The sequence below is a fragment of the Microtus pennsylvanicus genome, chromosome 2, assembly GCF_037038515.1.
Source record: "Microtus pennsylvanicus isolate mMicPen1 chromosome 2, mMicPen1.hap1, whole genome shotgun sequence".
In the NCBI taxonomy this organism is placed as follows: Eukaryota; Metazoa; Chordata; class Mammalia; order Rodentia; family Cricetidae; genus Microtus; species Microtus pennsylvanicus.
Window position 1 is genome coordinate 42,062,138 of NC_134580.1, and position 16,133 is coordinate 42,078,270.

Sequence of the window (16,133 nt, forward strand, 5' to 3'; positions counted from 1 at the left end):
CGATGGACTTCATGTTTTACCCACTAACAGGTTTCCTTGATCACAGCTGCCTTAGAATGACAGGAAGAAAGCGTTCCTGTGAGCTAGTCAAGGGAAGCAGTGAAGGGGTGACACACAGTCGAGTGCCTTCTCCTTCAGGATGTATTTCCCCTTGTGGACTGGCCACAGCTGATGAAGGTTTGGACCCGTGCTGGGTAGGAGCTGTGTTGCCTGCCTTTTCCCTGGTACTGTTCACCCGTGGTTTTTAAATTAATTGACATCAAACGAGATATAAACTTTTGTTTCTCAGACTCAGTAGCCACACATGACTAAGATAACACATTTAGCAGAGTAGACCTAGACTTTCTCTCTGAACACAGGAAGTTCTCCCGGACTTTCATGCTGTAGGAGTCACTAATTGTACCTGCTGAGCAGCACCCTCACATTAGACCCATAAGTCTCACCCTGGATTGTTATTGAAAAGGGGGGAGGGGGGAGGACGCAAGTCAAAGAATCCCAAGCCAACTCTAAAAGATTTTAGTTATAATTTTTTATTATAAGGGGCAAACTCATGGAACAGGAACAAGAAGTCCAACCTCAGGTGTGTAAGGCAGAAACCAGAGAAAGAGCAAGCCCTGGCAGACCATTAGTTTTCTCTGGGTAATCAAAAGGTTACACACTAACCTTGTCCAGCCTCTTAAAGATAATTGCCTGAAGGAGGTTCCCCATCACCTCCCCCTCTTATCTAAATAAGAGAGTTCCAAGCACAATACAAAACTATATACACTAGGAACAGATACCAAGTATAAAATTAGGATTACAACCAGCATAAACAATATGAAGTAAGGAACATATGCTAAATGTTTGACTAAACATTCTATCCTAAGGAGTCTAAGTCTTGCATTGGAAATGACTGAATCGTAAGAGGAAGATAACTACAATCTTTAACCCCATCCAAGACCTGTTCATTAGATTCACCTGAAGACCTAGCAAACACAAATGGGGCTGATGTCTTGTTCTCACACCCCCAGGCTGTTCTAGAGCAAGCACCGATACTGGGATTTACAAAGAAACAAATTGGCTATGTGTATCAGACTTGCAGCTAAACCTGGTAATTGGCCTCTGAACTCCTTACACGTGTCATTGTCCCTCAGAAGGACAAATTTCGTCTTTGTGTTGTGTCTCACTTGTTGGCTTGATTATCAGCTCAACAGTTATTAATTGAATACTCATCGTATGCTACTGTTCTGAGTATTAAATATACAGGAAAAGTCAGAGAGACTCTGTCTTTGTTAATTTTATGGTTCATTGGCAATTTGCATCAATCTGGAAAGTAATTTTGATAAGGAAGCAGGAAGTGCTGTAAAGGGAAGCACAGAAAGAGATTCAGGAGATCTTATGTAGTGTGACAGGGTGTGCCTCTATCAGGGAATGCCTCTCAGAGAACATGGTGTTTTTGGGGGGGCATTGATGCTGTACAGACTAAACAAGCAAGCCTATTAAATAAGTGTTTTCATGCCCATGTTTCAGATTATGAAACTGATACCTTACCCAGAGTATCATACCTAAGAATAAGATGAGAATCTAGCAGCCCCAGCTTTGCTCATTATACATGCTGTTTTCATTGTCTTTTACCTGCTATGTGACAAGGCTTAATAAGTTATAATAAAATGTTTGTTGTATGTTGGCTGTGTGTGTTTCTCATTGGAAATTTACCTGAAAATAGCTGTAAGTGTTCACTTATTGTGACTATTAGTGAGTGAATGACTCAAATGTAAACTGTGGACAGTGTGACCTGTGGGTTGACTTTGTGGTTCTGTGATGGGGATCACATTGAAATTGTACTTGTGGTTGAAAGTGTGGAGATAAACTCAGATTGCTTGGGGCTCCTCATAGGCTTCTGGGACCCAATAGTGTTTTTGTAATCACAAGCCAAGATAGGACAGTGGGTTTTTCGTAATTCTTTAGAAATGACATTTAATGTTTAGAATTAGAGTTAAATGAGGAAAGCACTGGTGTATATCTTTCCACGATACATTGGAAGTACAATCCAGACTGCCCCTATCCAAACACTTTTGACCTCATCCTGGAAAACCACAAGAAGCTGAACCTTGCTGTCTCTTTCACAATGTATTTTCATGGTTTTTTTTTTTCATTTTTCACAGTAATTATGTGATAGAAATGGTGTGGGAGGTCCTTCTGTCTATGTGTTACTTTTATTGGTTAATGAATAAAGAACTGCTTTGAGCCTATGGCAGGGAAGAACAGAACTAGGTGAGGAAAGCGAGGCTGTATGCTGGGAAAAAGAAGGAGTCAAGAGAGAAGCCATATAGCCCCCACCAGAGACAGACAACATAGAATAAGTAACATTGATAGTCTGAAAAGTGGGGCTTTAAATCTTTCTTCATGGAAAAAGTGGTGTGTAGTTTGGTGACAAATGTAAGCAACAGAGTTTTCCTCTGAAGTACAGCTAGGCTGTTGGAAACTGTCTCCACTGCAGGAGAGAAAACATTTGATTTCTCGTTATCTTCCTATTTTCTTTTCCTCCTGTTTCCTTTCTGTTAGAATTGCTAGTAGTTTTAGGAAAGAAATGGTGTGCTCTTTTTAGACAAGATTGGCATCTGGTGCTCTCTAATTTTTCATTTTGTTTGTCTATTTTGAGATATAGTTCATAGGTTACACAGAGAAATCTAAGGTTTTAAAGATAAAATAATAAACTTTTCAGTGGATAGAAAGCAAGCAACTTGATTTTATATGCTTTTCTAAACACTTTTTTCAGATTTTCAGATATAGTGTAAAGTCATTCAGAAATAGAATTGGCAGCTAATGTTAGTGTTTGGCTATATCATATAATGCTAATTTTAATTATCTTAACAGGCATAAACAGATAAATGGATTAGTATTTTAATAGTAAGATTGGAAAGGAAAAATATTACAAGACTACAAAATCAGTTGTTCTATGTTTAGAAAATTTAATATTTCTGATTTTTAAGTATTTGAATAATAACTTAATTTATTATTGTTATGTATGGATATTTTTCTTGAATGTATGTGTGTGTGCCACAACTAAAGGAGGTTAGAAAAGGATGTGAGCTACCATGTAGGTGCTGGGAATTGAACCTGGGTCCTCTGGAAGAACAGGCAGTGCTCTTAACCTCTAAGCTATCTTGCCAGACCCTGTGTAATTATCTTTAAAGACAACCTTTCAGCTTTGAACAGTTCCTACTGGACAAATACAGTCAAGGTTCTAGGCCTTCCTGCACCTGGCCTCTCATTCTAAGTTGCTCTTTGACCACACTTTTGATGTTTTTATCTCTGTGAACTAGGATTCTGTTTCCTGTGAAGATGTTGCTCTTAACTGTAGTGAAAAACCAGGGCATGACACTCTACACGGGGAATCCAGATCAGGGTTGTGTTGTCCCTGGTACTTGCTGAAATCCTACCCCTTTCATAGACATTTTGAACTAGGTGAAGTATTACATATGTTAAGTAAACCAGCATTGATTGGAAGTATATGCTTTTTCATGTTTTACTGACAGGGCTGTATGTTCAAAAATGGTTTTCAGTGTGCCACATCTGGAGAATGTGTGCTCAAACCAGGTTCTAGCCTATGCCTGGCTTCCTAAACTGGCTTGAGACACCCCATGTTGCGGTTGTGAACAATTTGGCAATGGTAAAATGGTCTTTAATGTGCAACACTAAAAATTATTTCAAAATCAAGCGTGTACATACAGAATCTAATGGTTTATTTACAAGACGCTCTGAATATTTTCCTATCATCATTGCTTAACATGTAATGTCAAATTAGTGTATCTTTGGATTATACACTTAGAATGTTTGATTTTATAAACTGTTACTTGAGTTACTGATATGTTTCATTAAAAATTGCTTAATTGAATTTTTGCTTGGAATATTAGGACTGAATTTCCAACAGTTTCTCATATGACCCTAAATACACTTCTTGCATTTTGTGTTCGTTTTTATATGAAGTAAAATTCTCATCATTGACAAATATAAAATAAAATTATTGATGAGCTCTGAAAGTGTGAGTAGGCTCCAATTAAATGCTTTCTTTAAGAATTGTATGGTCATGGTGTCTCTTCACAGCAATAGAACAGTGACTAAAATCCTGCCCATTCAACCAAATACAAGCTTCTTGTCCCTTTATACTCGTGTGCATAGATGGTGTGTTATCTCCTGCCTCAAATGTTATTTATCCATACCTGCTTATTAGACAACTACTTATCATCAAGCATTTGCTTAGTTATCATCTCATGAATTATGACCTCTGCCTTCAAGTTTTGCTTTTGTTTTGTTAACCAGATCCCAAATGGGTGATTTGTATAAACCCGGTTAAAAGTAGTGTGTTTTCATACAGAGGACTGCTATTTCTCATGCTATACAAATGCATTTATTGAAGACTAAATATCAAGAAAACACTAATTTTTTAGAATGTTTAAGAGCATATTTTAATTAATGAAAACTGGGAATTTTAGTTTATTGGTTGCCTACATAGCATGTAAGGCCCCAAGTTCAGTCCTTAGTATTCCTAAGAAGAATAAAAATATTCTTCAGATCCCATCTCCTGCTTTGTAAACACATATAATACTTTTAATTGACAGTTCGAAGTTTTTAAAGGCTTTTTATCATTAAAATTTATATGTATGTGTGTGTGTGTCCTTGTGAGGGTGTTCATGGGTGTCAGGCATTGGATTAGCCTGCGGGTGGAGTTACAAGTTATAAACCACCTGACATGGGTGCTAGAAACTAGAGTCGGGTCTTCTGCAGGACCAGTGCTCTCTCAAGTCATCTTTCTAGCCCCTTCAGTATTGTACTAAAGAGTAGGTTTAAGAGCAGAAGGTAGGGCCAGGTGTGGTGGCGCATACCTTTAATCCCTCCACTCAGGAAGCAAAAACAAGCTGATCTCTGCCAGCCTGGTCTACAGAGGGAGTTCCAGGATAGGTTCCAAAACTACAGAGAAACCCTGCCTCAAAAAACAAAACAGAAGGTAGGAAAACCAGTATTGTTTGGATTACAACTGATATCTTGAACTAGATGGAATTTAATTTTTTCTATATGACAGGGTAATGTAAACAAAATAAAGACAAATAGAAAATGTTTGCTCTATAAGAGAAAATCATAGACTGACAACACAGGTCCCACAAGCAAGAATGCAAAACATTCTGTAGCAGATAACCTCTAATCTAACTAAGTCTTGACATTCCCACACAAGGCCTCAGTTCTTGGGTGGGACTGGCTCAGGGTTCTGACACAATTCCAGAACCCAGAGTGGTTTTCACCCATGCTTCTAAGTGACCATCTGTGAATCAGGATTTCCACAGCCCTTTCCTCAGGCCCTGTTAGTTTGCTTAACCTCCAAAACTCCTGGAAACATGTCTACCGGCTTCGTATAAAGCACATTACAAAGGCTTCAGATGTAAGGTGCTGGTGTTGAGTTGTGGAGAGGGATGTGGTGCCCCACACCCCCCTGTGCTTTATCCTGCAGAAACTCTCAGGACTTCAGCCCATATCACATGACTGAAGCCCAGGCAACCTTGCTGAAAAGTCTTTAGCCCAAAAGGGTGGGAGCTATGCCAGTAAACTAAAAGAGTTGCCAGCAGTGCCTGTCTCTGCAGAGTCTTCTGTCTTCAGCAGAGTTTTCTCAGTTTTCTCTCTGGTCTGAGAACAGGACACCTCCCCCTTTGGGGAAGGTCAGACTGTCAGCTCTGACAAAAAGATGGGAAATTTTTTGAATTTCTGCACTGTGTTGGGCACAGGACCTTATTGATTTACAGTCTGCATCATTAAGAAATTATGAAGGAAAACCAGAAGTTAAACATCACAATTAGCAACATGCTGCGAAGATAGTTCCCCTCTATATAAGGTATTCGGCTCGCAGACTGGTAAGAAAGACAAGCAATTCAAAACTAGACTAAGTAGGTAAAGGAAAGAAACGGAAATGTTAACAGACAGTAAAGTTCAGAAAAGTGGGCTCTTTGTGGTTCTGTTTTTCATGTCTGTGGTACAGAAATTAAGGGCAGTACTTGTAGGTGTGAGTGCGTTTGCAGAAAAAGAGGCCCTGTCATATAGGTGTTGCTGTTGGAGATGTGATTGCTGCAATCAGCCTCTTCCAAAAGAAACGGCAATTCTAAGACTAGAGTGTACATATATCCCCTGCAAGCCCATGTTTGTGTGTATCTTTCCAGAGATGGCAGCAGCATGTACAAGCTTGTGTTTGGAAATTGTTGTTGAAGTGTTGGGTTTCAGTGGGGAAAGCTGCAAACAACTTGGAAGATTCTTAGTAGAGAGACTGTTATGTAACCAGCACCACAGCTTGCTGCAAAACATCACCACAGTTGACATAATTATTAAGTTGTGCTTATGTTGAATTTCCTGGTCTTTATTCAGTAGGATAAAAAGAAGCCATGGTATTTAAAAAAAAATGAGATGAATACAAGGAAAGTGCCTGTGTTTATGTGTGTGTTGGGAAATGAAAGAGGTTGGATTGGAAGAGGACATTACAGTTTTTATCTTTGTATCTCTATAATTGCTTATGAATTAAAACTTGCAAAGCAAGCATTTAAGATTTAACGCTGTGATTCATGCTGTAAGGTGTGTATGAGGCAGAAGAGAGTGTGTCCTTTTCCCTTTTTCTGGCACTACAATGTCTATAGCAGCTTATGTTCCTTTTTACTATGGCTCCCATGCCTGGCTCCTGACAAATGTACCCCTTTTGAGAGAAGGGACATTGTTCATTATCCACAATAAGCATTTTATTGAGCACTCACTGTAGCCAGACTGAACTCTGGGAATCAGATACATCATAAATGGTATAAAGCTACAAGAAGTAAGGGAGAAGTGGACATATACTGAGTTTGAACGGGGAAGGCTGAGGCCCGGAACTGGTGGCACTTCAGGGAAGAGATGTTTGTGTAGGTTCTATAGGTGGTATGTGGGCATGCACATAGCCATTCTTCCCTCCAGAATTTCTAAGCGCTGGCTCACAAGATGATAAGCATATATTACTTTAGACTTTTTGTACAGAAGAGAATAAAGACCCTGAAGGAAGGGTCAGACCTTTAAGAAAGAAGAGGTAAGAAGAAGACACAAAAGTGAAACTTACTTTGGAATTAGTGATAGTACTTAAACACCTCATATGCCAGAACTGTTTGTGGCACATTCTTCTTCTCCAAAGTATACCATGATATTAGGCTTATATCTGATACCCATTATTAGCATTGGCACTTTAACTCAGTGTCAGAATCATTGACTTAAATGTATAAATACTAGAAATTTGCCTTGAATTTAAAGACATATCATTTCACATCTGAATTGGGGACTCTAAAAGCTTAAGTAATTTTTCTAAGCTTACATGACCAGGGAGGACTAGAGCAAGGATTCAGATCTTCTCTCTATGCCCCAAGCTAGTGCTCTGTGCTCCTCTGCCAACTAATACCTAAGTCACACTAGGGTTTGTACTTAGATATGGGTTTTTGGTGACTTCACTTAAGTTCTTAACACTCCCCAAACAGAGAGAAGCTGTTAGGTTTTTTGTGGGCTTGCTGTTCTTGTGAAAGATCGCTGCTATTCATTATGACACTTTAGCAGTCAGTGGCCAGGTGAGCCTTACTGGACCTGCTTTTATACATGAGGGAACTGAGGTACTCACGAGTATAGTCATCTGCCCAGGACCAGGCAATAAAGACTAGAACTAAGATACCAGGTTTTCAGGTCCTTTTAGGAACCAGGCCTTGGCCCTTCCATCCCTTCTCATTAGCTATGTGACCTTGGGAAGTTTGTTTCGCCTCTCTTAGCCCTTTGTCATGTTTAAAGTGAAGGTGGAAATAGTAGCATGTAATTCGGGAGAGTTAGGGAGTTAAGATAAAAGGGGTCCTTCACACAATTCTGACACATTCACTCATCACAAACTTTAATTCTAACTAATTATAGCTATTGCATTGTTGGTATTTCTAAGGGACAAAGAAGTCTGTTGGATTACTGGCACTGACCCCAGTGTAGTAGATTCTGAGTTGGCGTTAACACGCTGTTCTGGCATATAGGATAGTCTTAATTGAGTTGGGTCAGCAGAGAAAGGTGTGGTTTGAACTCAAGCATAGCTGATCTGTAAACCTGGCTTCAACCCTCAGTTCCACTTACCTATGAAACAATGCCTTTATGGCTGGAGAAATGGCTCAGAAGTTAAGAGGACCAGAGTCTGTTTCCCAGAATTCAACTTAGGCTAATACCCTCTTGTAGCTCCAGTCCCAGGGATCCAACACCCTGTTCTGACCTCCGTAGATACTGCACACATGTGATGCACACACAGGTGCGCAGGCACACACATGTGCACATAAATAAAAATAATGCCTTGAAGGAATATTGTATGGGTCTTAGGTTATTTACTGTGATGGATCCCAGTACGTAATCAGTGCTTGATAAATGGCAGTTGCTAAATGTTAGGTTGGCACACCAGTCTGGAGGTATGGTAAGTTCTCCCACAAGTAAACAGCCATCAGAGAAAGGCCTGCTTAGTTATCACTGTTGTTTGTGAATTACTGACGAAATTCTTAAGGTGTCCATTTAGGGATGGAACCTGCAACACATCTCAAACACACTCTCAAGTCTCAGGGATGAGCTTTTAGTTTCCTGATTTCAGAATGATTTCGGTACCTATGCCACACGTCCAGTTGTACTGCAGTGAGCAAGGGCAGCAGTGGTAACATTGTCACTTACTTTCTGTGCTTCTATGCCAACCATTTGTCCTAAAATATCTTGCCCCTATGAATGCCATTAATGCTTCCATTTTACAGGTAAGGCTTAGAGAGGGCCGCTTGGCCAAAGAACTGAACAGTTGGGCGTTGGATAAAATTTCATCCCACTTCAGATTTTGCAGTGGAGCTGGGTAGAGCTTTTTCTCTAAGTGATTGGGACCTGCAAACAGGATTGTCAGAGAGTCAGATCAATTGGGGAAAGAATTACTTAGCATGTGTGTGAGGGCATGAGCCCTGTGAATTTAAGTACCTCCCCATATTAATCGTGAACCTCTCCAAAATAGTCTCTACATTCTCCCTGTTCCTTCCCATAATTCACTGTCTTAGAAGTCCAAGGCTCTTGCCCCTTGTGGTGTTATTTCTAAGTCTCCCAGAACAGATCATAAAGGATCTTGTTATGCTTTCTTATCTCTTGGAGTGATGAGGGCATTTCCTGTGTCTTTAGTCCCTCTCTTTAGTTACAAACCTATTTCTGTGATGGTCTCCCTTAAAACCTTTATCTCCTCCTCCTTTCCTGTATCTCTGAAGTACCTTCAAATGGCTGACTGTTCTCTAGTATGGCCTCCCTCTGCCTCTGCCCTGGGTACTTCCTCCACCAGAGCAGTGCCACTGCCTCTCATTCTTGTTACACACTGGAAGAGAATTTCCCAGAGAATTCTTAGTTTTGTACAGAGGTAGCGGTATTTTGTAAGGTGAGGGAGGGGCCTGGGGGAATGCTTTCAGTAAATTGTTCCTAGTAGAATTCATAATATAATATGCTAAAATGTACTTCAAATACATGAGAGCATGTCCTGTGCTGTTAGATCCTACATACGGCTCCGAAATAACAATGGCTGGCACACCTTTGCTTATGCTACTCCCACCATTAGTGTTATTATGCCAAAATTCAACTTACTATACCCTATATTTTAATATCTGTGTCTATAACAGAATATTACATATATATGACATATCACAGTGTTTGGAAGCACACTCATTTGATGCATGCATATGCACTCACAGGCACTACATGGGTAGTCCAGATCTATGACCTAGACCTTACCCAGTCTGTCTTTCTGCCTCTCATCTATCACATCTTTGCAGAGATCTGGTGATGAGGAAAATAAGATATTGTAGAGAGAGAGTTAGGCCAGAGAACATTCTCAACACAAATCAAATACTCCCTCCCATGACCTCTCTCTGCTTCGTCTGCCTGATTTTGCAGTGAGTCATCATCACTGATCTGCCAGGCTTCTCATAATTCTTTCTAACCTCTGCATGAAATTCTATTTCAGGGTAATAGATGTCAAGGGAGGAAGAGAAGAGATTGCAGTTGTGTGGGATGCCCAGGAAGGGGTTCCAGAACCAATTAGTAATAATGTCTTTATGAATCTGGGTATTGAGTAGCAGATACTCTGCTAACCTACACATTTGCATGCGTTTCATTTGCAACATAGTACTATTTCAAGTAAACAAGCAGAATGCTGCTGTGCCAGTGTATACTGCTTAGCACTGAGGTGTCTTCTCCCCTGGGAGGGTTGAGGTGAACCTCATTGTTTCCCACTGGGTTGCAAAAGCAGAAAGAAATGTTAGGTGGGATTCTCAGTGGTGAGTTGGCTTCTGTGGCCCAGGCAGAAAGCTTAGCTTCGGGCAGACATACACAATCTGTTGTTGAGCTGATATGGCCTTTCTATTTTTCCGAGGAGTAACCAGAGCTGCTTTTTATCTTTTCTTAATATCTCAGCCAGAAATGCTTACAGCCACTGCAGGCATCATGAATTTTTAATGCTGAGATGAGCAAAAGGCTTTGGGGACTTCATCTGGTCTCACTGGTTGACAGTAATGCTTCTTGCCCATTATTCCCCAAGCCAGTGTTCTGTTTCATGGATGCCCATTGCTCCTGTACAGTTATTGAGGAGTGTTTGAAAGTTAAGCATTTCATTTCAGTAGATTAACTGGGGATAAATAACCTAAGAAATTTCAGAGGACTTAAAAAATTCTTACTAAGCCAAACTGAAATTCACCCTAAGCCTTTTGGGAAATCTACAGTGTTGTCTGTTGAGTGGGGAGACAGAGGTGACCAGAGGCAATTCATGCCTCGTATGGAGAGAGGTATACAGATAACGTGAAAAGCTATGCAGAATTACAGGAATTACAGGCTAGGGAAGGTCCCTTCTAACTAAAGGAAGGCTTAGAATTCTAATGGACACTTGTCACCAGTTCACAATACTAGGCATTGCTGTAGCAGATTCTTTGTATACCAGAACTAAAGAATAGAGAAATGGGGATCTGACCTAAACTGGAATATTTGAAAAGCTTGCACATGAAAGGAATATCGCCTCCAACTCAGTTGCCAGTTAAGCCAGCTGCTACACATTTGCTCCAGGATATGGGAGGTACTGTGCTCCTTTCCATATGCCTGTAAAGATCACGAGCCTGGGATTCCTCCTGAGTGGTTATGTGTGTGATGGGAGTTAACATCTGCTGTGTGGTCTAATAGGGCCATGCAGGATGCTGCTTCAGTAACAAACAAGAGCAGCAACCAAGAGTCCAGTAGAAAAGAGGATACTGGGTAGGTCATCAGCATGGGGTGATGGGAAGTTGTCAGATTGGGTTGTATCTTGGTATACTCAGTGGTAAGTGGCTTTCTTTGGCCACTCTGAGGTACAAGGTGTGAGAAAGAAAAATCAAGTATGACTTGGCAGGTTTTGCATTACAGCTTCACTAATGCTGTTTGCCAGTGACTAAGTGAGATAAAGGCCTGGGGAAGAAGACTCAAGTTTCCTCCGTAGCGCGTTGATTGGGCATCCAAGCGGATGTATCAGATACCTACTTAGATATGTAAGTTTATGTTTTAGGGGTGGGCTTTGGGTTTAGAACTTTTACAAATTATGTAAAGTGGTAAGACTTGAGATCTCAAAGCAGTAAGCATAGATAGAAAATAATAAAGTCCTAGAGACAGGGAGAGGTTTTCCAATATGATGAGGTCAGATGGATGTAAAGACAGTGGAGAGGAGCAGCCATGAGGTGGAGGATGATCAAGAAAGCCTGGATAATGGCCTGGAAGACATGACAGAAGGTGTTTCATGAGGGTAGGGCCTACTGTTTGTGTATCCACTCTACTGAGAAATGTTTGTGTGCTTCCTGTCAATTCGTTGGCACCACATTCCTACAAGGTTGGTCTCAGTTTGTATATTTGAAAACAAGAACTAGAAGGAAAATTTATCCCTAAATAGAAGGCAAATACTTTTTGTATGCCACTAGGGAAGTAAGCACAGAAATTTTACAAGTGCTGTTCTGCAGACCTAGGGAATAAACAAAATAAAGGAATCAAGATTAGATGCAGAGAAAGAAATGTGTTAGAACACTTGAGGTTATCTTTTGCATTCCAAGACTTATGGGTTTTTTTTTGGGGGGGGGTGTTATTTTTTTCATTTTTGTTTTCCAGACAGGATTTCTCTGTAGCCCTGGCTGTTTTGGAGCTCGCTCTATAGACCAGGCTGCCCTCAAACTCACATAGATCTGCCTGACCCTGCCTGCCAAGTAAAGGGACTAAAGGTGTTCTAACACCTGGCTAAGACTGAGTTTTCTAATGAGAAGTTTCTAATTGCTGGAGAATGTGATAAGAATTTTTCCTTTAAATAACTGGAAAGAAAGTGGATGAGTTGGTATATGAATGAGCTTAGTGCTATGGAGGAAACAGAAGGTGGGGGAGGAGAGAGCATGAGCTGAAGCCAGGTGTGGTGGCATGCACCTGTAATCACAAGAGAGGACCCCAGGAAAAATGTTGCAAGCCCAAGGCCGGCCTGAACTATATATCAGACCCTGTCTCAAAAGAAAAGAGCGTTTAGTGTACTGCCAACCTCTAGACGTGTTCAATAAACAATTGATGCTCTTTTCTCTGCTTTTCCTTTTGAGAGGTTCCCGTTGTCAGCACTCAAAAGAACTCTGCACTGTGACAAATAACAGCCCGTACCTCTTCTTTGTTTCTTTTTTAGATCATGTACAAAATGAAGAAAACTATGCACAAGTTCTCGATAAATTTGGAAGTAATTTTTTAAGTAGAGACAACCCTGACCTTGGCACCGCTTTTGTCAAGTTTTCTACACTTACAAAGGAACTGTCCACGCTGCTGAAAAATCTGGTAAGTCTTCTCATATATAATGAAGCACAACTTAGGCTTGCCACCACATGTGGAGAGAAGTCATTGCTCCCTCACCTCAACAATAACAATAACAATATTAATAGGCTGTACAGTACTGTAGGTGGCATTGTTTTTCACAAAGCTCAGGGTAGAATTTCTATCCTTGTATTCTTGCCACTAGCAGCATGAATTTACTAAAGGGAGAGAAACCATGTAACTGTCTTCTATGTGCTACCATTGCTACTGTTTTAAGATATCTGTTTGTAGATTTTGTTTTGGGTTTTTTTTTCCCCTTTTATTGAAAATAAATTTTTCCCTACATAATATATCCTGATTATGGTTTCCCCTCCCTCTAATTCTTGTAGTTCCTTCCTACTTCCACTCCCTTTCTGTCTCGATAGAAAATAAATGGGCTTGTAAGGGATAATAAGCAAACAAAATGAGATAAGACAAAAACTAACATACCATTGACAGAGGACAAAACAAATAAAAAGAAAGCAGAGAGCCCCCAAAAAGGCATAAGAAACAGATTCAGATTCAGAGATATACTCATTTATGCACTCAGGAATTCCATAAAAGTACTAAACTGGAAGCTCTAATACATATCCAAAGGACCATTAGGGTAAAAAGAGAGACTAAAAATACATACAAGAAATTTAAAATAAGATAAAAAAAAATTTAAAGCAGGCAGAAACTAAAAAGCCAGGACATGACATTGTCAGACAAGGAACCTGCAAAGGTAGCATTGAGATCACTTTCTGTTGGCATCTACTGCTGGGCATGAGGCCTACCCTAAAGAGTGTGGTTTGTTTCTCCAGTGAGACTCCCTTAGAGAAAAACAAATTTTCCTTTGTGTTTATCTGCTGCAGATTGCTTCTGGGTTAGGGACCAGAGCATGTGTCCACTTCTTCTTTAGCTCTAGGACACCATCTGATGGAGACCTGTGGGGGCCCTATCTATACGTACAGCTTTGTTTTAGCTGGTTAAAAGAATGATGAAGCTTTCAGCGCCAAGCATGCAGTTGACAATGCACCCGGTCTGTATTATGTCTTACATGTGTGAAGATAGCTCTGGCTGTGCATCTTCATTCTTGAAATAAGGAACCTCCCTTAATTCCTTTCAACACCCCCTGCCCACCCCCACACAGACAAGTCCTGTCAAGAAAAGTGTTTTAAGATTTAAGGAAAGTAGATGGCAGGAGGAATCTTAAGACATAGATCTTTAAAGATACTGACCCAAGAAGGCAGACACAGATTGACAGTGGTCAGGGTTTTGTTTGCCAGGTACCGTGTCTGGGTATCACCAGGCCTTAGCTGCATGCACACCCCCGGGCTCCAGCATGTATGTGGTTGGTTTGGCAAACTGTCTAAGAACTCTAAGAGCTGTCACATTTGCCTTTGATTTGATTTAATCAGGTATCATCTCAGTCTTAAGAGGTAGGGGAGTTACACAGCAAGGTGATTTATTACCGTATTTTCCTCAGTCTTCCTCTCCTAGAGAAGAGGCATCTTACCCCCTCCCACCTCCCCAGCACTGCACTTGTGCATCCTCTAAGGATCTGGAGCCTAAGCTCATGCCCTCACCTTAGATGGGCTTCCATGGCCTTGGGTGGTAATCTTGTCATAAATCCATTTGATAGAAACTGCTTACCGTAGAGGACTACACCACCTTTTGAAAAGCATTCCTGCAGTCTGTTAGCCTGACTGTTTGGCCAGTCAAAATGAGCTTTTTCTTGTATTAAAAATCATGCATGTGTCTGTTTTTCTGACAGTTTAATTTTAATTGGTGGTTTATGTCATTGAATAAGACATAAATAATCATGTAATCTGAAAAAAAGACATTGCATATAAAATACTTGATCTTTTCACAAAGCTTGGAAAAAGACAATGTGAACTTAAGACATAATGTTACTGTGCTTTTTGATTTAGCAAGTCCGTGATGTGTCTCTTAACTGTTAGACTATGTAAATCTCATTCCCTCTTCCTTCAGGGTATTGCTTGCCACTTGCTGCAGGGTTGTTTATACGGTCATAAGCATGAACACTAAGGCTGATAGTAGGAAAGGAAGTGAAGTAAGACTCACCCTCACTTTGGTTATTACTGTCTGAGAACACAGGAAGCTTTTCTAGCTTGGGAAAGAGTATGAGACTCTACAGTGGCAGGGACATACACACAGAGTGGGAGTGCAGAGGGTGGAGCTAGGCTGCTAGTCTAGCTATTTTGGAAGATATACTTAGTCCAAGTATTTTGTTATTGTTGTTGTTTTGTTTTCTTTTGATTTTTGTTAGTTTTTGCTTCTTTTTCATTTAGGATTTTGTTGGTTGGTTTTTGTGTTTTGTTTTTTTGACATGTCCTCTCTCCTTCATAGAATACAAGTCTAAGGTAAATTTTACAAAAAGAAAGAAAAGAGAAATTGCTGAAGAGCTAGTTTATTTCATTAAGAAAATAAAAGTAAATATTCTCCATTTGAGGATGGTGATGGCATTCCTGGTAAGGAGCCTTATCATTTTCACTAAAGTTGGAAGTCTATGTGTTCACTCTTCTAGAGCTGACTTTGCATATGACTGTAGCTTTTCCTGACAAGGGGAGCATTGTACTGGCACCTCTCTCTCCCTTGAATCCGCCAGCAGCCTTGGCCTTATCCCCATAGCTTCACTATGCATTGCCCTGTCAGATGCTGCTTACAGAGCTCTGAGATGCAGCACTGCTTGGGCCCAGGCTTTTCTTTGGAATCATGGTGGAAGCCCCAAGACCTCCCAACCCTTGGAAAACCAGCATCAGGGTGGACAGTTGCAGGGTCTGCTAGCTGGAGTTGTCCCTGGGTCCATTTGAGCAACAGTTGTTGCTGCCTGAGTGCTTTGCTAACCCACCCAACACAGGGAAGCAAAGCGTCTTTTCTGTGGTCCAAGTTAAGCTTGGGCTTTTCATAGAGACAAATAATCACACCTTCCTTAAAACTGTGTACAAAGATATGGCTGCTGCTGTTTAAGAGACTGAAAAGCTTGTGCAAGAACTGGTGGGGTTCATATGAGGTCTGTAGTCACTGTCACACTTTCAGCAGCTTCTAGATTTAAAAGGTAATATATAGGCTGTTGTTTCTGGGGAAGCTGGTTGAAGAGTAAACTGGGTTGCTCTATACTGTGTTTTCTAACTTTTATGAATTTAAAATTTTTCAAGCTATAAATCAAAGTCTAAGCATTAAATTGTAGCCTGAAAGGAAGAGCAGATGTTTACTAAAGCATCACTATGTAAAACTTTCAT

The 16,133-nt window shown here is 40.5% G+C and overlaps 1 protein-coding gene across 5 annotated transcripts in view; it reads left to right on the forward strand.

Moving 5' to 3' along the window:
• Asap1 (ArfGAP with SH3 domain, ankyrin repeat and PH domain 1) overlaps positions 1 to 16,133 on the forward strand; it is a 284,912-nt gene that overhangs the window by 170,122 nt on the left and 98,657 nt on the right. For all 5 annotated transcript variants that reach the window (XR_012909632.1, XM_075960908.1, XM_075960911.1 and 2 more), the window contains exon 5: positions 12,728 to 12,873. Coding sequence is in view for 4 of the 5 variants with exons in the window: in XM_075960908.1 (XP_075817023.1) it covers positions 12,728 to 12,873 (146 nt within the window). In the remaining variant the exon portion in view is untranslated. The remainder of the gene's footprint in view (positions 1 to 12,727; positions 12,874 to 16,133) is intronic.